Here is a 20850-nt window from a genome sequence, read left to right as displayed (position 1 = left end):
CACAGCCCAAAAAATTGCAAGAAAAGTTAAGAAAAAATGTGGGTTTTTTGGCTTTTTTGGCTTTATTTTTGACACTTTTCTAATCATTTTCCCATCCTTTTTTAATTTTAAATTAAATAAATATTACTTTACTTTGCCAACATTGAATAATTTCTTGCAATGTATGGGACATTTGTTGCAAAGTTGGTCATTGCCGTTGCCATGCTTTAGAAAGAAATCAAACCAAAGGGTTAAGTCGTCCATCTTCAGACTGCACATGAAAAGTGTAGCTAGCTAAATTAAGTATTGAGTTAGAGTGAAAGGACAGTAAGCCAGCTGTGATTTATATTTTTAATAGTTTGCCAGACACTGTCATCAAAGTGGTCTCACAAACAAGATTTGAAATGTTTTATTTTAATAGAATTTAGGACAACCAAATATGTAAAATAAAAAAAGAAAACCAACAGCAAAAGTGAAATTTCATTCACTAGTTTGTTTTTTTTCCTTAAAAAAATATCAGCCTTTCCCCTTGTTCACAAACCGTTTCAAAACCTGGACAAACAGAAATAACGAGATAAATTCCGAGAAGCTGGAAGGCCATTAACATTTGTTGGCAAATATAAATATAGTGGTTTGAACAGGGTCTCAAACAGCTCACATGGAAAGAGTGTACAGTTTACATGATAGTAGGACACTCGGCACTGCCTGTATCAATTTTTTATTACTGTAGAAAACCAGGATCCTTATTTACTGAATTAAATCAATGTGTTTATGACAAGGAAATATATACATTCAGCCAGCTCTAGTCTCTGGAGTACGGCGTTTGTGTTGCCCCCTCTGTCACGTTGATTGTCTATTCAGGGGCATAGTTGTGAGTGTATGTGTAGTCCGAGTAGTAATCCTGTGCCCTGCCCCTGCCTGCTGGGTAACCCCAAGAGCAGGGTCCACCTCCTGTCCCGTCCCCCATATTATGTCCTCGTCCTGGACGAGGCCAAAGTCCTACTGGTGGGGCTCCTCTCCCTCGATAGCTCCCTAAAGAACCAGGACCCATACCACCTCGCATAGGCCCATGATCCATCTGTCCAGGGATGCTACCCATACCACCATAGCCAGCACCGCACATGGGATGTGGAGGCAGTTTTGGTCTGACTATTGAGCCCCCCCTGGTGGCCACTGTGGGAATACCCACAGGCGGTCTGAGGTTGTTGGTGCAATTCACCTGAGTCCTGCCCCCCTGAATACCAGGGTTGCTGCCTCTGACGGTTTCCCCAAACTTAGGGAGCCCGGTGGGGTCCACTGGGCCGGATGTGACCACACCCTTGCTGCTAGCAGTCTGACAAGTGCTGGTCCCTGCTGTCCCCCATAGACCCTCCCCAGGTCCACTGAGTGTCCTGTCGTGCTGAGTGGGGGTCCCGCTGGCATTTTTAACAATGCCAGGCATGTAACCTGGCTGGGCTGAGTCATTGTGGTCTGTGTAAGGGAGCGAGGTGGTGTGTGGAGAGTTTCCAGCAGCCCCAGATCCTCCAGTGTCCGAGCCGTACGTGTGGCCTAACATCATTAGATGAGGCGGAGGGGGAGGTTTGACCTCCAAAGGGAGGGAAGCCAGGTTGGCTAGAGGTCCTGCAGGGGCCATGACGGGTGGGGCTGGGGCTGGGGCCATGACAGGTGGGGCTGGGGCTGGGGCCATGACAGGTGGCGCTGGGGCTATAGCTGTGCCGGGTGGGGCTGTGGCGGTGACAGGTGGTGTTGGGGCTGTGGCCATTACAGATGGGGTTGGGGCTGTGGCGGAGGCTGTAGCTGGGACTGGGGGGCGGTATTCCTGTTCCTGGGTGCTGCTGCAGGGTGAGGCGGGATAGGCAGGGGAGGCCGCATAGCTAGAAGAGCCAGTGTAGGATGACCACGAGGCCGAAGGACACAGGAAGCTCTGGTGCGGGTTCACAGGGAACCCTCCCGGTGACAAGCCGCCGATGTCTGAAGGGCCTATGCCGATCTGGTTGGAGGCCTTGAACTGAGAGATGGCTGTTTTCAGGGCACTGTAGTCAGCCAGCGTTGGAGTTCTCTCTGGGGTGGCCTGCTGCTCTGGGAGCGGAGGACGAAACTCCTCCATTTCTGGTGGGGGCGGCTGCGGAGGCTTCCCCTTCTCAACCGCCCGGTTCTGCTGTAAAGGATCTGACACGGTGGTTGGCTCGCCATCGTCAGAGTCTAATGACATGTCCTCCTCTTCCACACACTCATCATTCACTACTGGGAGAGCAGGAGAGGGCAGAGATAGAGAAATGGGAAAGTGGAGAGGAAGATATTATCAAACAAATGTGTTACAGTTGCATTAACAGCACCTAATGTGTTTCGAAAACTCTGCTGGGCAGCACAGACATCTTTAATTGGTGAGATAACAAAAGGCAATTTAGCAAAGCAATTACACTCCAACAAAATGACAAGAAATCCTGAGTGTTTTGGTGCTGAGTCCTGCTGTTGACGCTGCCCACCTGTGGAGGGCGGTGTTGGAAGCTCATTCTGATTGATGGAGCCAATCAAGCTGTGGAAACCGCTCATCACGTCGTCAATGCTACCGATCACTATTCCATTTCTGGAGTACTGTAGGAACATCTCAAATGGCCTCTCTGTAAAAACACATCGCAACAAGCAAAACTTTGTCAACATTTTAAATGAGACAAGGACATTTTGTCAAAATTATAGTGAATACTTCTATATGACTGGAATATTGTATTTAATTTAGATGGTTTCAAGAAAAATACATCACAGCAAAACCTCAGCATATGGCTGAGCAATGTGGCTTATAAATAATCCCTCTGTATATAGAGAGATATTTTAAGTTATGTCACGATATACAATCTATATCTCAACATTTTCAAATTTTCTGTAAAATAACATGACTGTTTCACCCTTTGAAATGTAGATCATACCAATGTGATCATTCTGGTTAACTAATATTAATGTAGCTCAACCTTTGATTTTAAAATTTCTCTTCAGAATTTCCTGATATTTTCTGATGACATGGGGTGAAGCAGTGTACCGTTACACTAAAAATTTGAGTCTTTGAAAATGTAATCCTTGTTAAGTTTGATTAATTAGTCACACAATTTATATTCAATTTATATTGAAATACATTTTGCAGGTGATAGGTGTTACTGTATGTAATTATTTGACATGGTAAATATTAATCCAGATAGTCTGCCTATACATAGTTTCTAGAGTATTTGTAACATTTTTACAACTTATTAGTTGAGATTCAATAATTCAACTGTTTCACTTTATCCAAAGATGCTTAACAGATTATTTATTAAGTATATGTGATAATTCATGGAAATACCTACATATTCTCAGAGTAATTTGGTTGAAAGTGAAGTATTAGTTTAAGTTCAAGTTGTAGGCAGAGTATCGAAATGAAGTGTTACCTTTAATATTAATCCATTTTGTTTCAATGTTTATTTTTTTCTTTACTTATTTATTATTTAGAGTTGGACTGACTTACTGAATGAATGTGAAACTGCCTATTTTGTTCAAAAACCAAAAGACAACATTTATTACTGCAATGCCTAGTGTACTGTATAACATACTGCAGAACAGCATGGGGGCTAGTGTGGCCGTCTTTTTCAAAGTGGAGTCTGTAGCTTAACTGCAGTGTTCTGCACAAGGTTGTGCTTAAAGTGATATGACAGGGTGGTGGTTCTGCTACCTTAAGCAGCAATCATTTTATAGCATATTTTGTGGAGGATCGTAGGCTGTTCCACATCTGCTCTCCTGAAAGCAAACTACCTTCAAAAGAGTGTAGAAACCTTTTTAATTTAGGGGTTCGGATATTATTTATTTATTTTTTTTGCAAAGGACCAATGTCACTTAAATGTTTTTGAGAATAAAAAGCCCAAATACATCTTAAATCTTTGATTTGTTGGAGTTAGTATGCTCTGCTTCTGTTTGCACAGAACAGTGCATAGAAAGGTCATTGAACCCAACACCTCGGGAGTTTGAGTCGGTCTGCTCAGCCCCCCGTTCTCTCTCCATTTATCATGATCCTGCTGCTGCGGCTGTCTTACAGGAATGATTAATTTACCCAATGATTATTTACGGGTTTATTAACTGAGTCAAGCCATTTCGGTGTCGGTGTGAGCAGCACCGGAACGCAAACACTTGAGGCCCCTTGTAGCTCACCCCGAGTGGAGCTCTGTCCTGCAGCACAGAGTAGGTGAATTTTAAAATTTTTCATAGTGAGGACACTTATCGTTTCGGCGCACAACTACATTAAACAACTTTGTTACACTAGACGCAGATTATTGTACTGAGTAAGTGTTGGAGTTTTTTAACTTTATAATATAATATAATGTGTCACAAATGCTGTCAAGCATCGTCCACCGCTTACTAAAATGCGGACACATAAAGTTGTAGTTTTACGATCCTGTCAGAAGACAGAGGAAAAGCTGTAGTCAAAGTTGAGGATGAAGGTACCTGTGAGGAAGATAAGGTGCCGCTGCTGTGTGTGCTGAGCTTGGAGCTTAATCAAGCATTCCAGGTCTGGAGCCTGACGCGACGCGGTGTCACACTCGTGATAAGGGAGGAACTCCACTAGGTGCTTCTTCTGATAGGCTGTGAGGAGGTTCAGCAGCCCCATGGCGTTAGTGTTCAACCTACGAGAGAACGGTATTAGATTGATACATTGGTGTGCTGTTTGTTCACAGTTTAATTCTGACGCAAGCTTATTTTGCTGAAAATAAAAAAAAAATAAAAATTAAAAACATGTACCAACATCAATTATATAGGGACATTATCGCCCAAATGTTTATTGTAACATAAATCTGGAAAATAGCTGGTGTTCACGAGCAAGTTTTCTCTGCATTCCTGGTTCAGCTATCCTGATCTGTGTGATGTTAATGTGACAGGCATTCGGTAAATAATGTCAAAAAATAAATAAATAAATAAATAAATAGAAGTTACTCATTAAATTGAGCTTTAAAATGCAACACTGAAAAAAGACTATTAATAAAATCCTATTTCCCATGTCTGACAACTTTTTTAAAAGACTGTTTTTAGACATTCTAATACTAATTAAGGCATTATTTTTTTAAAAATTAAATTCATTGCCTTTTAAGACTTTTAAAGGCTCCCTAGGAACCCCATATTTTGGATAAGCTCCTATTGAGATACTGACCTCCCCAGTTCTTTGAGCTTTTTCTGGGATTTGCAGTGCACCTTCCACTGCCAGGGGTGTTCAGGGGTGCTCTGCTCCTCCAAGAACTTTAGCAGCCCTTGCAAACGTTCTGGACAAAAACAAGCAACACAAGCTCTGAAGCATCGTCCGACTGATCACTTCCCATGAACTCGCACAGCTGCCACAAAGAAAAGTAAAACTTACCCTGTGTGATGAGGTCAGGGTTGAGGACAAACTCATCAGACACCATGAAGCCTCCAGACACAAACAGCTCATTATAAGTGTGGTTCTTGACATCGTCCAGAGTGTCCACTCCAGCAAAGCTCACTGAAGGCAACTTCTTCAAAGACACCAGAGCCGGGATCTGCAGGGTGAGAAGATGGTTTTTACAAATGAGCTCTTTTATTACATTTTGTGCTAAAACTGTCATAAAAAATAAATGTAACATGTTTCCTTGTGACATACATAACCTGTTGCAATATGCATGAAGCCTTGTCAATTAACATAATTCAACTGAGCAAGCAGATTAAAAAAAAAAAAACAATACACTGCAGCAGATGTATAAATTCAATTAGGATGCGATTATTCCGGTTTGATCTCTGTCTGGATCAGCTGGTGCCATGAGACCGTGACTGAAACTAAGAGGGTGTCAGGAGGTGTTCGTACCTTGTGCACGTGTGCAGCGATGTCCTCATTCTGAATGATGATGAGCAGCTTATCTAAACTGCCGCTGTTTTCCAGAAATGTCTGCGGGCTGCACTCACGGTTGCCAAGACTTTTCAAGTACTCCTTTGTGACAGACGGGGAGAGACATAATTATTAGAGACAGACAGATGAATGTGTCCTTCTCTCTTACACTTACAAATACTGACTGACTGACAGATACAGAAAGAGCTGAGCATTGAGACGTGGAACACATAGTGACAAAGAGGAGCTAGTGTGGCCTTTCACATCCCCACCGTCAATCTGAACTGCACTTGTGTATGCCTGTGCAATTTATATACTACTGCAGAAGGCTCTTTGACTGCAGTGATAAAAGTGAAGAGTAAAAATGAGGAACATGAAAGAAAATCTATGTGCAACTAGGTAAGATCATAAGCAATAATGACACTTCAAAGTATGGCTGAAATGATTTGATTAAACACTTGAAATATGGATTTGGCAACTGTTTTCATGTGCTGTGTTGATGCCTTTCACAAGCTATTTAACCTTTGGAACATAGGACATTGGTTGACTGAGTAACTTGGTTCTGCAAATTGTAAGAAATTAGTAAAAGATGACAAGAAAATTACCTGATTATTTGTTTAAAATAATAACCAATTTGCTTAGATTTTAAAGGGTTAAAGGATTCACAGAAAATTGTTAGCAAATTTAGACTAGTTAGTAGTAGCAGTTAGTTAAAGTTGGGGTACTTTATCAAATGAAAGTTATAATAATAGTTATAATAATAGTTAGAAAGTTATAATAATAACAAGCAGTTCCAGCCTCTTAAATGCGAGGAGTTTGTATTTATATATACACTGAAAATCTACCTTTTTAGGCTTTTGAATGGACAAAACAAGGAAGTTAAAGACATCATCCGGGGCTCTGGTTCTGCATTTTTTTCTGACATTTTATGGACGTAACAATTAACTGTACAAAGCAACACATCACATAGATTAATTAATATTGTGAAAAACAGTGCTGATCTACTTTCAAAACCACATTAAGACTCGTAGTGTACCTTGATCTCCTTGCAGACGGTGCTCTCCTCCCCCTCGTCCCCGGAGTAGATGTAGAATTTTACTGTGTTCTTGGTGACATCCTTAAAGATCTCCACCAGGCTGCTGAAAACTTCAGGCTTCAGCTGACCAATGAGGCTGCCGGCCAGCAGGCTGGACCCACTGCCAGAAGCAGAGCCGGGGTTTTTGTGCTCTGGAGAGTCTGTTGTGACTTGAGAGGGAGAATAGATCTCTCCCCCCAACTCCGCTGACAAGCCCTCTGTTTTAGACCTCGTAGATACCGCCCCTTTGACAGCGCCCATTTTACTGCTCTGTGAAAGGGTGGTGCTCTTTGAAAGGGAGAGGTCCGCTTTAGTTTTGGAAGTCTGCATAGGGGTGGGGGGCGGTGTTGTAAGATTAGATGTTGTAACTGGGGGAGGTGAAGAAGTGACCTTGGAGGGAGCAGGTGGGGCTGGGATCAACTTGTCCATCTTCTCACACAGTGCTTTGACATGTCCCTGAATGGGGACGGGGGAGACGTAGGGTACGACAAATTCTGAGAAGCAGCTGCTGGGCAGCCAGCAGTGGCGTGGAGGCAACCGCGGGGGCAGCTGCGAAGAATAGCAGATGCGATGAGCCGTCATGATGTTTTTAATGTCAGAGGTGAGACTGTGAATTTCCTGGTTCAGAATGGTGTCTAGGCTGATGGAGGGCCTGAAGGGAACTTCCTCTGCGACTGGTAACGTGGGTGGTGCAGCCGCCTTTTTTACTTCCACGGCTGCAGGCGCCTTTGGCTCTGGGTAGCTCTCTGCCACCGTCACAGCCTCCGGCTCTGGCTCAGGCTCGGGCTTTGGCTCAGGAAAAGGCTGTGCTTTGTCTGGAGGAAAAAAAGATAGGGCACTTGTCACTGTGATGCCTTGTGAAGTAGATCTAAATATGCCTTCAAGGGAGAGATTTGCGTGTACTGCCGACGGCTTTAGATACCTTCATCAGCGGGGTTAACCCAGGTCGGGTTGTCTGAGGTGTGAGTTTGCTCTGTTGGGGAGCCAGCGCTGAGTGGACTACCAGGGCTACAGTCCATGTCCTCCTAAACACAGAAAACACCCGCAGATATTTTTAGATCTAGAACCACATTTAATTCACAAGGTTCGCACTCATCATCATGGACAAAAATGTAAAACTTTTTCATGACTTTTCAAGGACCCATAATAATGAAATAAATAAAAAAGCCCTACATGCATGTCATTTCTCATACATATCAAATTCAAACCCTATTCTGACATAATTTCAGCTAGCTGGCACACGTGGATGGAGAGACGGAGACAGCGAGAAAATGAAGAATCATACAGTAAAAAAAAGCCACACAGGTGCATATTAGAGAAATGTTTCGTCAACAGTAGAACACCATATATGAATAATTTTGATGGTCTTAAAGATTTGAAACAGATTTTGAGCTATTTATCTAGTTTTTCTAGTGAGTTAATCGATACGTTTCTAGGTACTTTATTTACTCAACTATTGAAGAGATAAATCATTATGTAGAGCTACTGTATATATCAGACGGTCTTTGAGTGTGTGTTGATTGTTGTGTGTTGTAATGTGTTTAGTCCAACTGTGAGTATGAATGTTATATGTGTTCATGTAATTTAGTAAATGAAATATTGTCAATGAAAATAATGGAGACCCTGGGAAAAGTAGCAACTGTTCAACACAGAAGCTAATGGGGATCTTAATAAACAAACAAACAGCTTCAGATATTAACTTTGCTGTTATATTGCATTTTGTGGGAGGTTATTCACAGAAGAATACTGTAACAATTTCATTACACACAACAAAATTTCACAACTTTTCAAAATCTTTCCATGATTTTCACAAATTCCATGCCTATTCCAGGCTTGGAAAACAAGATTGTGAAATTCCATGACTTTTTCAGATTTTCCATGACTATGGGAACCCTGAATTCATGGTAAAATACTTCAAAATAACAACACAACAATCAGCTGTTCACATCTCACCTCTGTGTAGTTTGTTTGAGACACGGGCTCGTTTTGTTTCTTCAGATCAGGCTCCGGGATGGCAGGCTCCCCCCTCCCTGAACCCGTCGATGGTTCGCCGTGGTTTGACTGCGCAGACATTGAACCCTGAGCCACGGCTTTGTTGAGAGTAGCCAGAAGGATCTTGAGAAGACGCTGGGTCTCACCGACTGCAGAGGCGTTGGTGTTGCCATGAGCCCTCAGGTCAGTGTCGTAGATACCCATGCTTTCCATCACTGCGGTCAGATTGTCGCTCTGTCCGCCTTCTTCTCCCATCTCATCCGCTTGGGCTCCTGGCAGGATACACACAATTAATTAGAGGTGTTTGCTAAATTTGGTATATTATTGTACAAGAATATCTTGAGCTCTTAAAAAACTACAGTGTTTATGTGCATCATACGGGGGTTCCCACACATTTTCATAGACAAACATTCAAAACCTTTTCCATGACTTTTCAAGTTCCCATAATATTTTTTTCTTCCCCTTTCTTGTTTGTTTATCATCACGTCTTTCATTTTCTCCCTGCGTTCCCTCTCTTCACTTTACTGAAAGACTTAATCAGTAGCCTTGTGTCCACTTTATCACTGCAAAAGTTAAACAAATCAAGTGCAAAATGTCAACAGATGTGTAGATATTTGACCAACTGACAAAGTATTTTGTATTTTGTTCTTAAGTTCACCATTCTCTTGTGATCAAGATGATCCTGATTTTTTTGGGGATCAAAGACATAGATCAGACTATATGATCTAATGTCATTTCAAAATCCCTTTTTTGTTTTGTCAAGATACATCTCACTGTCAAGATACAATCCAACAGCAAAATTTTCCAAAAACCTTTTCATGATTTTTACAAATTCCTTGACTTTTCCAGGTTTGTGGGAACCCAGATCATACAAGGAATGTAAAGAAGTGTGTTCCTGCACTCAAACGTTTTTATTTAAGGTGGAGAAATGCGAATACGAACAGCTGTCTGGATTAGCAACAAAAATGCATCTTGACATTTAAAAATGTAAACAATCTAAGTAATTTCATTCATAAACCAATAAACTGACTGCCTGTTGATCTAGTGCCACTGGGCAGCAATGTTTTTCTAATTTGCAATGCAATTACTAAGAACTAATCAGACTGTGTTGTGAAACTAACATTCATTCATTCTTTCAGAGGGGCTGACTCTGGAAGCAGTAGGTAGAAACTGTCAAAAAACTAAAATTAAAATAAACTGTGTAAAATCAAGCAACACAGACAGCTGCAGCCCTCCTCACCTCTGCTGGGTTCCCCGTTGCTCAGGAGATCTGTGCGTGGGTGTTTGTTCATGCCCCCCCTCTCATCTCCCTCAAACTTCCTCTTTAGACTGTTGGCGTCCCAAGCCCCGTCCTCTCCCCTTTCCTTCCCAGGATCCTTCACTAGTGCTTTCTTATGAAGCTGAATCAGTTTGAGCAACTGCTTCATCTTGTCTTTATCGTACTCATTCTGGGACAGCCGCAGCCTCTGAGGGGGCTGAGGCTGGGAGTCAGCGTCAGACTTGTGCTGCGACTGTGCCCCGTTTGAATGGCCCGACCCTTGCCTCCGCCTGCCGCTGTCTGCGGGTGGCTTCTCCTGTGCTGGGGGTGGCCTCTCCTGGGGCAGCCTCTCTGTAGGTCTCTCTGCCCTGTCTGAGCCCCTGTCCGAGCCGCCCCAGTCAGAAACAGGGCTGTATTCCACTGGGGCCGGAGCAGGTGTGGGTGTGGGTATGGGTAAGGGTACGGGTACGGGTACGGGGCTCCGTATTCTCTCAATGATGTCCTTCATCTTGTTCAGAGGTAACATGTAGTTGGCAGGGTTGTGGACATAAGACCGCAGCACAGCATCCATGTTAAATTTAGGCCTGGGCACTGGGAGCGGGTTGGTCCTTTCGTCCACGTTACATTTATATTCAGGCAGAATAAACTGCCGCACCGTGCCTGAATCCATACGGTTTAGGTAATCGGTGGCCTGACGCTCCACCCCCAGGCTCAGGTCCTTGCCCGGGTTGGGGCGCAGCTTAAACAGCGCGTAGTGCAGAGCAGGGATGAAGGGTTTCAAGGAGGAAGGGATAGCAGGCTGGGGCTCCACCGTCAGCGGCTCTGGCTCGAACAGTCTGGATGCTATGAGGGATGACACATATGTTAAGACTCACGTAAAACGTAAAGATCTTCTTCATGACCTTAATAACTCTATTAAAACATAATTTCAGCTGGCTGGCATACATGAGGGGAGAGACGTTTTCCAGGGATAAAATGTAGAAATGTGTGTGATGGTAAACGCTACATTACATGACAGAAGGTTATCCACCGAAGATTAGAGTAACAATTTCATTATGATATAAAAATCAAATGTCTTTTCTACAACTTTCAATGATTTTTACTAATTCCATGACATTTCCAGCCCTGGAAAATGTGTTTGTGAAATTCCATGGGTTTTCCGGGTTTTCCATGACCGAGGGGACCCCCAAACCTGTTGTATCCAGACATTCTCCACTTGTTAATAAAACGTTCCAGTTGGGAGGTTTATGCAGATGCTGCCACTGGGGCAGAAAAGAGATGGATAGGTGTTGAATAATACTTACTGTACTTGACAACCATCCTTGACTCCTGAAAGATGAATAATGCTTGCAGGTTCTTCTCAGCGCGCCCCCGCCTCTCTAGGAAACAAACAGCACACATTTTTTTTAAGATGAACCCTCACCAAAGGCAACAAGTAGGTGTTCAACTGACATAACAGAAAATTATGAGAGGAGAGTAAAAGCTTTTCGGCACCTTTGGACTCAACCATCTGCGCAGAGGACAGCAGGAAGAGAAAGCCCCTGTCAAACAAGGACTTCACCAGCACCTGAACAAGGAGAGTACATATTGTCATCAGAAGTACCACGGTGTATCTTCATTACGTAATATGAGCAACTATAAATTATAACATCAGTAAGTTGCTGGACAGGTTTGCACTTATTCCTTTGGGTATACTTGTACCTGGATTTATTTTATTTGTTTATAGTTACAAACAAAACAAAACAAAAGCAGCACAGTTACACAGATGATCTCTCTGCACTGTTTTCTTGTTAAATGAGAATAAAGAAATGTTTATGGAACAAAAACTACTTTAATTCTATCAAACAATGATGCTAAATGCAACATTTTTTTTTATTTATGTCTTTCTCTGTGTGCTTTCTCAAACTTTGGAAGCAGAAGCACCCAAAGGACCAGCTTTTTGTTCAAAATAGACATCCAAAATGTTTTGATCAATTCAACACCAAGGTCATTTTGTAGACAAACTGTGATTTGGTGAACTGATTCCGTATCATTTGTAGGTTTTTCATGCATGAGAGGCTGGTAGGTAACAGCTACAGAGTGACTCACCATCCTGTCCCTCTCCAGTTTGTTGACCAACGCTGCCAAGCTGCCGCTGGTTGGTTTGCCTTTTCCATCCACCACCTCAAACAGGCTGCAGGACATCCCACATTTCATCACTGCAGACAAAGACAAGCAAGTTGGAATACAAAGCAGAACCACAGCTCATTAGGGCTATAACAAATAGATAGAAGCTTCATTCATGGCGTTGTATTTGAATTCTAAATGAACATTTAAGCATGGCATTTTTTTCTATTTATTCTGTTTAAACCAGGTTTTTCTGCACAGTTTCACATAAAATAATAATAATAACAATAATAATAATAATAATGATGGCACAATAATTTTCTTATTATACCATCGGTTGAATTTGATGCCAGTGGTGGCTGCGTAGGATTGTTTTCGACTTGTGTTATTATCTGGAGTTACTTCCAATAACTCCATAGTGTTGTCAAGTCCAAAAGTCAAAATTTATTGAAAAAGACAGACTTTTCACAGCATTTTAGTATGTGAAAAAAAGATATTCTGCCTCAATCCAAAATTTAAACGGAATTTATGATGCCAAAACAGACAAGTTATATTCAGTTAAAAAAAGTTGATTTAATAAAAAATGACTTGCTCATTTAATGTGATGAATCACTTGATACAAATTGAGGATTTAAGGGTGGTGACATAAAATATGACAAGACATTCAAAGCCTAATCTGTAAACCTCTATAAAAGCTTCAAATGTAAACAAACAAAAAAATAAACACACAAAAGAAACTCACTGATTATAATTATATCGATGAATAGAGTAAAACAGCTGTTTCTGTGATACGCAATGCAATGTATGCATTTAGAATAGCTTTATAGCATTACCGGCTACATCCCAGACATTTTCCAAATACAGGTATACACATAGGTGTGATCAGGACTGACCTTCCCGTGATGCGCTGTAGGTGTCCCAAGAAAAGAGCACAGAGGGAATCTTTCGCTTCACCTGCTCCAGCTGCATGCCTCGACTCACCTCTAGCTTCTCAGGCCTTTGTGGAGATTTATGAGAGAGTAAATCATAAACCCTGACAAAAACAACGTCTTTATATTACTCAAGACGTGAGCTCTGATTTCCTATTCGCAGTGTTAAAGTATAGTAAAGTATAGCACATAATAATGTTTTGTGGCAAAATGCGTCTTTAATGATTAACAGTGGAAACTCTAGTGGCACTGTGGAAGTTTCTAGGGATGCACATAATTATATGAGAGACTGAAGGTGTACTCACAGTTTGAAAGGGAGGTAGGGACGCGAGGAGGATCGTAAACAGATTGGAAACAATTCCTGACCCTTGTTCACTAGTGGACCACTCCACACAGTGTAGCAGCTCTTCCCTGCAATGCAATTAACAGCACAGGTCAAGGGTCAGGTGACATACAAAGAAATAGAGGAGCTCATATAACTTGGAATTTCTGCCAGTTTATCACTGAAAAAGGCATATTTTTGTCACATACACTTATTTATATTTTTTGCACTGGTTGTTGAATCAAATTTAGATAATTTTGAGGATGCATTACTTAATATGCACTCTTCTGTTACTGACCAGTCGTGTGCATGCCAATAAAAGTGTTTAAGTCAGATCTCAGGTAAAGCAGTTGCAGACAGGCAGCAGAGTGTTTTCCACTCCTGGTGTGAAACAGCCTTTACATAAATCTCACTTCTGACACTTATTCAAGACAACACATAAAGGCATTTTGTTTTATTAAATGTTTATCAAATATATATATTTTTTTAATATCTTACCTCGACTTCCTTCCGGGGAAATAGTGTTAAACCTGTTTCGGAGAGATAAAAAAAGCCTATTCACAAACACAGAATGCCATGCAAACTTCCTCAACCACTGAAGATACTTGGTGAGTTTCACCATTTCCAGCAGGAATATTTACCTGTGTGAAGTCATAGGAGTTGCTGCAGCCTCCTTGCCTTTGTACTTAAAGGAAATCACAGCGTAGGGGTACACATGTCTGGGCCGCATCTTGATCTCATCGAATGCAAACTCGAAAAAATATTGCTGAAAGACAACAAGAAAGACACATTCAAACTTACAAATTCTGTCCAAACATAAACATATATATAAACATATATATGCTGTAAGTGAATAAAAGAAAGGTGTTTACCTGCGTGAGCTCAAAAGCCCTGTAAGACAGCAAAGACGTAACCCTGTTGCAACTTTTGGACAAATGACAGTCAAACTTAGGAGTAGGTTCCATGGCGTTCTTCGGCATGTTCTCGTGTATGTGCTTTATTCGGCCCTGTGAGACAAAACATGCTGGTGAGGTTAAGGTCCCACAAGAATTATAAATCTATCAACATCAAATAATGAAAACAGATTGGAAGCCATACCCTCATAACTTTAAAAATGATCATGTCTCCAGATGAGCCCACTTCAAAAGGATTCATTTGTAACAGATCAGAATATTTGGAGACATAAACACCTGCAATGACAAAAGAACTGAATTAGAGGAAAAGCGTAATACTCCATCGCATTTAAATATCATTTACACTACAAAAATTAAACTGTGGCTGGGCAAAATGTCGATATTATACACATATAATAAAATACATTAAAAAAAGTAATACAAAAAAAAAAATCTTTCGTGGAAATATATTGTGAAAACCCACAAAATCAACCCAACAATGTTGATGCAATATCAATATCAACGTATTTGGTCAAAAATATTGTGAGTGTCTACAGGTATCCGACACTTAAATTCAATGCTTTGTAAGACCTTTTGAAGATGATTTTTAATCATATTTAAGTCAGACTTTTGGACAAATTATCTTTCTCTCATTCAAGCATTGCAGGATTATAAGTAAATATGTGTTCTCTCATACAAAATTAGGCTTTATGTAGACACACAGTTATTAGAGTGAGTTGGGTTATCATAAAACTTCCATTAATAGCCCGGGATATTATTTGCTTAAACCACTGAATTCAACAAGCTTTTCTTTCGGACAGGCCTCTACATGGGACAGCCTTTTAATTTCTTTCATACAAAACTGTTGCAAAGCAAAGATGGTAAATAAAATCAAATTGTTCATTAATACCTATTTTTTGCTTCTTTCGTTTACTTTGCCAAAATTATCTTCTTTGGTGCTCATGCTTTCAGTAAAATTAACTTAATGATTGAATTGTAGAGAATCCTACCAAGCTAATTATGTTTGTAGCATGTCCATATTGACAAAACTTAAAACATTAACTTTCGTATGCGCAATCTACGTGGATAATAAAGCTGACAAACCGGTGTTATACATTCCAAGAACTTCTGCAAAATCAACCTAATGGCAACCAGACGAGGCCTCTAACAGAGACAGGCATTTGTTTGTCAAAATGTGTGGCCACACCGGGCTAGTAAAAGGAACTGGGATTCTATTTGGGACAAGGCTTATATTTATGGTAATCTAAATTTTGTCATCAGGTAAGTGCAAGAATGAAGTGACAAACAACACTGGGTTCAGAGGCAGGTTTTCAGATCTGTAACATATTGTTTTCAAAATAAGTCAAGCTTTTCTGTGTTAAACGCTTGACGCTTATTTTGAAAACAATAATAAGACCTCACACAGTCAAGTGTAATAATAATATTCATGAAATTGAAATAAAATACATTTTCAGACTTTTAAAGACCCAAAAAGACCCTGCTGATCGTGCAGCCCTAAATAAACCATAACAATATTGTCAGTTACTTGTTGATATTTTGAGAAAAGTCTTTCATTCCTTGAACGGGTAGTCATTTGAACCAGTATATAAGTGATATATTGTTGCATATATCAGAGCCATTCCCTGCTGATAATATAGCATGTATCATCTATCAACAGCTGCAAGTTTAACAGGTCAAAGTGCTGTTCAAACACCATCTATGCCTATCGACCAGTTTCAAACTGAAATCCATCAAAACAGGACACTAATGAGGCTGTCTATCCTCTAAACAGTATCATGAGAGGCAACAGCAACATGCAAGAGACTTACTTACCCTTTGATGGATTCCCTAGTGTAGTAATCCTCGTGTGTCCAACCGACAGACCCTTATCACAGATCCAGTGGAGCTAGTCATACAAGAGAACATACAGAGCTCAAAATCATCACATAAAAAGAAAAAAATGCTTTGTAACTTGCTCATCATCAATACCTTGGATTTGTCTGGATAAAGGAAGCAGTAGGACTCAGTCAGTTCCTGTTCTGTCCGCCCCTCCTGCTTCATCTCTCTCCGCTTTTCAATGAACTGGAACAAAAAAGGGGAGCAGATGACAAATGAGAGAAATTTCATGATTCTTCTATATTTGGTTTCAACACACAAAAAGGTTCCATCAAGGTTCAAGTTGACATTGTAGGGTACGAGAGACAATGACCAACCTCTTTCTCCAGCAGCTCATTCTGAATGAGCCTGGCCTTGCAGTAGGAGAAAGTTCCTCGTGACGATGCGTCTAGGTAGAACGAAGAGACTATCTTCACAAGGTCCTCAAACTCTCTGCTGTCGGGGAGCAGGAAATTGTACAAACCTGCACACAGAGAGGTAAATAAGATAAGCATATAGCATCTGCAACGTAGACATGTGTGCATGTGCAGAGGAGGAGCAGTAAAAAAGCAGCACACCATACGAGAACTTTAAGTGAAACTATCTCAAGTAGCAACATCATCCTCTTCTCTCATTTATGGGGTAATACGGCATGGATTTAAAAAGTCTGAAATGTGTTGAAGAGGACACACGACCTAAGTTAAGACTTTAGTTCAACGTCAAAAAGTTGCATGTTCCCATGCATAAGACATTTGGTACAAGAACAAGTGACATACTTGCAGACCAGATGTACAGTTCACAGGGTTTGCAATGAGCCAGCAGCATCCTAAGCTGAACTTATTTCTCAGGTGTTCAACTCAGTTTCTGACAACAGGTTACTGAAATGCCCTTGACAGAAAGAGCTGAACACATAATATTTGTTATTCAAGCAAGATCCCTTTGCATGTATTTTCATTCACTGCAAAATGGCAGGAAAAGCATTTAGTTTGTAGACATGGACCATGTAGGAACTACATAGTCAAACTGTGTGTTTTCATAAACAGACAGTAAAAAAGCAAACTAATGGTTCACTAACCAAAGATATTTCCTGCAAGGTAGCAAACATGACCACAGTAAGGAAACATAAAGTTGACATCGAGGGTTGCTGCTAGGATACTGTTTCACTTCAAGATGAAGCAGTTGCATAATTGTGTCATTTGTATGTGATTTCTTTAACAACATGTATGATGTGATAAGCAGGTGGCCCCACAGGTATTTACACATTGTCTTATCAGGCCCTCACTCAAAAAAGTTTAGGCACCCCTGCCTTACATCAACAAACTGCTGTATGGGTGACCAGCCATGCATTTGTCCATGTTTACATAAGGGTTATGTCAAGGCAACCATATGCAATGAAGTGAAACCATCACTGTCTGACTACTGGATAGAGCATCATCAGGCTCAAAGCTATGAGGTAACAAAAGTAGCAAACAATGCTCATGTGAGGCAAAAGGATGAAGACTGGAGTGCACGCACAGCCAAGTCTGTTTGAGTGAAAAGTTTCAAACTCGGGCAGTAAAACATTTCATGCATGTGCAACCTGCTGAGCAGCCTTTAAACTAGGCTCAAAATATGAAGTCCAGCAGCTTCAACTCAACTTTGCATGTATACAAATAACTGGTGCATGGCAGCAAGGTTTTTAACAACCACCAGCTTTTTTGGGACATGATGGGGCAACAGTGGTTGTATTGTACTCTGAGGGGTATTGGGGTGCAAAGGGGATGCTCTGATATTTCAGTGACAGCCTAAATAGGATTTCATCACAAGTGACATGGGACTGTGAAAACATTTGAAATAGACGGGTGGGGTGGATAAATCCATGCCCTTCACTGAGGTCAATGAGACACGCACATGTTGTCAGGTGACGGCTGCAACACACTCATGACACCAGCAGCACCACTCAATAAGACTACAGTCTCGTGAAAAGGTGAAACAAGGTGGCCTTTCAAACAGGCAGTCCTCAAAGTGTTGCTTTCAGGCGCCTTCACAGGAAGGTAACGTTAGCTGCCCGACGATAGTGCTCTGTGTGGTAACTTGGATACCTGGGTTGGACTAACAAAGCTACGTGTGCAAAAACATCTCACGCTGCATCAGTCAACACTATCCGCGTGTTCAAATGGAGTGACGCTGGTTTGATATAAACCTAAAATGTCAGTGAACATTTTGTTAAACTCGTAAAACTAGCGAGACCAGCTAGCGAGCTAGCAGGCTAGCGACATGCAGCAGCAGAATTATCAAAGACAGGACAGCCTCTGTTCAAAATAGCAGCGATATGGCACCACCTTTCCGCTCTCTGTTCTTCCTCGGAATTTGGAAATTCGGTCTCTGGCCCGGCGAAGGAGAGCTGCTAAAGCTCCGGGCGTCTGCCTGCACTCTCCTCCGCCGCTCAGGGGCTTCTTGGTCGGGCATTACACCGTCTCCACATCCAGGCTGATCGCCATTTTGGTTGGCTGTGGCCGAGGTGGCGGCTGAATTCTTCGGGGGTTCGCCGCCTTCCGGCTGGATATCGTCCGTCTCGGTACATTCTGAGTCCCTTTTCCCCACCGCGTTGGGGTTCAGGGCCATTTTCGGGCACCGTGCACGTATAACGGGCAATGTAGCTCTAACGATTACGGCGCCGCTTCACACACACACTCTCCTCCTCACCCAGCCTCCGCCATTGTGAAAATGACGTACACGTTCTTCTCCACCACTGCAAAACGCTGCCGTCACTATGTTTACATACGAGAGAATCCGCGCCACCCAGCGGCGGATCCGTGAACCGCGACTCTTCACGCCGTGGTGGATGAACATGGTGCTGATCCATACTACAAGAATGAAGTGTAGGATGCAGCCAAATATGGGAAATCCTGCCATTTTCTGCTGGACTACTGAATTATACAGCCTACATATGATGTGTATCTTTGCTACATACGCATTTTAATTTACTCTTATGTTATGTTATGTTATGTTATGTTATGTTATTTTTAAAAGCAAACTCAAAACCTACCTTTTTAGTTTGGCTTTTAACAAATATCAACCCCCACTACAGCCCTCAGGTCTTCAGGCAGGCTGTTCCACAGACGTGGACCATAGCAATAAAAAGATGCTTCACCATGAGTTTTGTTCTAATTTTGTTCTGGCTCATGGTGGTGTTTCCTCAGTTCTTGGTTTGAATGAGTACTCTTGTTAAAAGTGGTCCTTATACAGCACTATGTGTTACAGTCTGATTGTATGAAAAGTGCTATACAAATAAAGCCTGGATGTTTTGGTTGTGTTGTGTTATGTTTTATGTTACGTTATGTTGTGGAACCATTTACTTCCATCACTACAATTAACATCTACATTATTGTTATTCAGGAGACATTGGAAAAGGACTCCAATTTTGCAAAAACTCGTAGCACTTCATTGATTCATTTGTAATGCATCTACAATACAAATACAAACTTTTTTTGTCATTTGTACATTTTTAGCAATTTTGTATTACTGCTCAGTTTTTGTTTTTGTCTTTCCTTTTTATGTATGATGATTATTGTTATTTAAAAGAGTAGGTGTCTCCTGCAGTGTTTAAACTTTTTAGTTTTTATTACACATGCATGTGCAAATAACTAAACGTATACTTATACTATATATCTATACCATGTCTATATTAATATAGAAAAACACCAACATCAATTTTCTTAATCAAATAATCAGTCTGGTGTCTCTGTTAACAGAAACCTGCTGCTTTTAATCACAACATTTGTAATTTTACCTCAGGCTTTGTCTCCATATGCTCTTGTATGGTTCTTATACTTTTAATAATTGTAATAATTATTATTGTAGTTTAGTTTTTTTATTCCCCCTTTTATTATTTATTTTACTTTTCTATTTATCTGTACTATTGATGTCCTTGTGCTGCTGTGAAATCCAAATTATCCCTCTGAGGCTCCATAAATGATCTTATCTCATCTCATAATCTTTTTTATTTACCTATTTAAGGCCTATTTCCCCCAACATTTACCCTACACACTGAGATGGTTAGTAGAAGAAATCTGATAAAGGCCTACACACTAAAAAGCCCATGGTACACTGATCAAACATTCTCCAACAACAGGAACAACTGCCAACTCTCTAATAACGGCAGTTGTCGTAGAATATGTTTTTAAAATTAACTTCCCACAGCACGCAGATCCCACTAATCCAAACAAAACAGTTGGCTAAACTTAACAAGTCAAACAGCTGACAGCAACTGACAGAACTAACCCCACTCTTGTAATACTTAATTTTACCACCAGGTGATGACAAACAGGCATGAATTCCTCCAGCCATCCATCTGACAAGAAAGACTAAAAAATGTGCAGATTAAATGTTTTTGTTTATGTTGTAAACATTTTAATTGCATCCTGGTTTTATGCTTTAATGCCAACTATCCTTTGATTTTTTTGTATTCACATTATAAAATCAAGCACTCTCATTAAATAAGACTCTGGGTGTGACATAATCATTGCTGTAATTATAATGGCCACCCTATCATAAAAATTACATTAATAGTCTAGAGAAATGCAGGTTT

At 41.0% G+C, this 20850-nt stretch overlaps 1 protein-coding gene across 2 annotated transcripts; it reads right to left on the bottom strand.

The window, feature by feature from the left end:
* Positions 1-373: 373 nt before the first annotated feature.
* On the bottom strand, positions 374-18986 carry tasorb (transcription activation suppressor b). Of its 2 annotated transcripts, none has more exons than XM_042491611.1 (23): positions 18602-18986; positions 16619-16764; positions 16395-16487; positions 16239-16311; positions 14611-14702; positions 14385-14519; positions 14154-14278; positions 14011-14042; positions 13496-13601; positions 13155-13258; positions 12244-12353; positions 11650-11722; positions 11460-11534; positions 10138-10998; positions 8859-9169; positions 7828-7930; positions 6867-7720; positions 5810-5932; positions 5348-5507; positions 5144-5252; positions 4444-4622; positions 2466-2600; positions 374-2223 (listed from the first exon to the last, which is right to left on the bottom strand). In XM_042491611.1, exons 1-23 carry the CDS (start codon positions 18882-18884, stop codon positions 833-835), a joined length of 5673 nt encoding a protein of 1890 aa, XP_042347545.1. In that variant the 5' UTR covers positions 18885-18986; the 3' UTR covers positions 374-832. The 2 variants fall into 2 exon arrangements, with proteins under 2 accessions (XP_042347545.1, XP_042347546.1); XM_042491612.1 differs by having other exon boundaries at positions 374-2220.
* Between the last annotated feature and the right edge of the window lie 1864 nt (positions 18987-20850).

The sequence above is a fragment of the Plectropomus leopardus genome, chromosome 8, assembly GCF_008729295.1.
Source record: "Plectropomus leopardus isolate mb chromosome 8, YSFRI_Pleo_2.0, whole genome shotgun sequence".
Taxonomy (NCBI): Eukaryota; Metazoa; Chordata; class Actinopteri; order Perciformes; family Serranidae; genus Plectropomus; species Plectropomus leopardus.
This window is presented reverse-complemented; position numbering and strand designations above follow the sequence as displayed.

Bases quoted from the DNA above. Each gene is read 5' to 3' on its own strand.
- tasorb (XM_042491611.1), bottom strand. From the start codon at position 18,884: ATGGCCCTGAACCCCAACGCGGTGGGGAAAAGGGACTCAGAATGTACC. The intron at 16,765-18,601 runs GTGGTGCCATAT...CTCTGTGTGCAG, and splicing joins GAAGAACAGAGAGCGGAAAG to GTTTGTACAATTTCCTGCTC. The intron at 9,170-10,137 runs GTGAGGAGGGCT...GTATCCTGCCAG, and splicing joins CAACGGGGAACCCAGCAGAG to GAGCCCAAGCGGATGAGATG.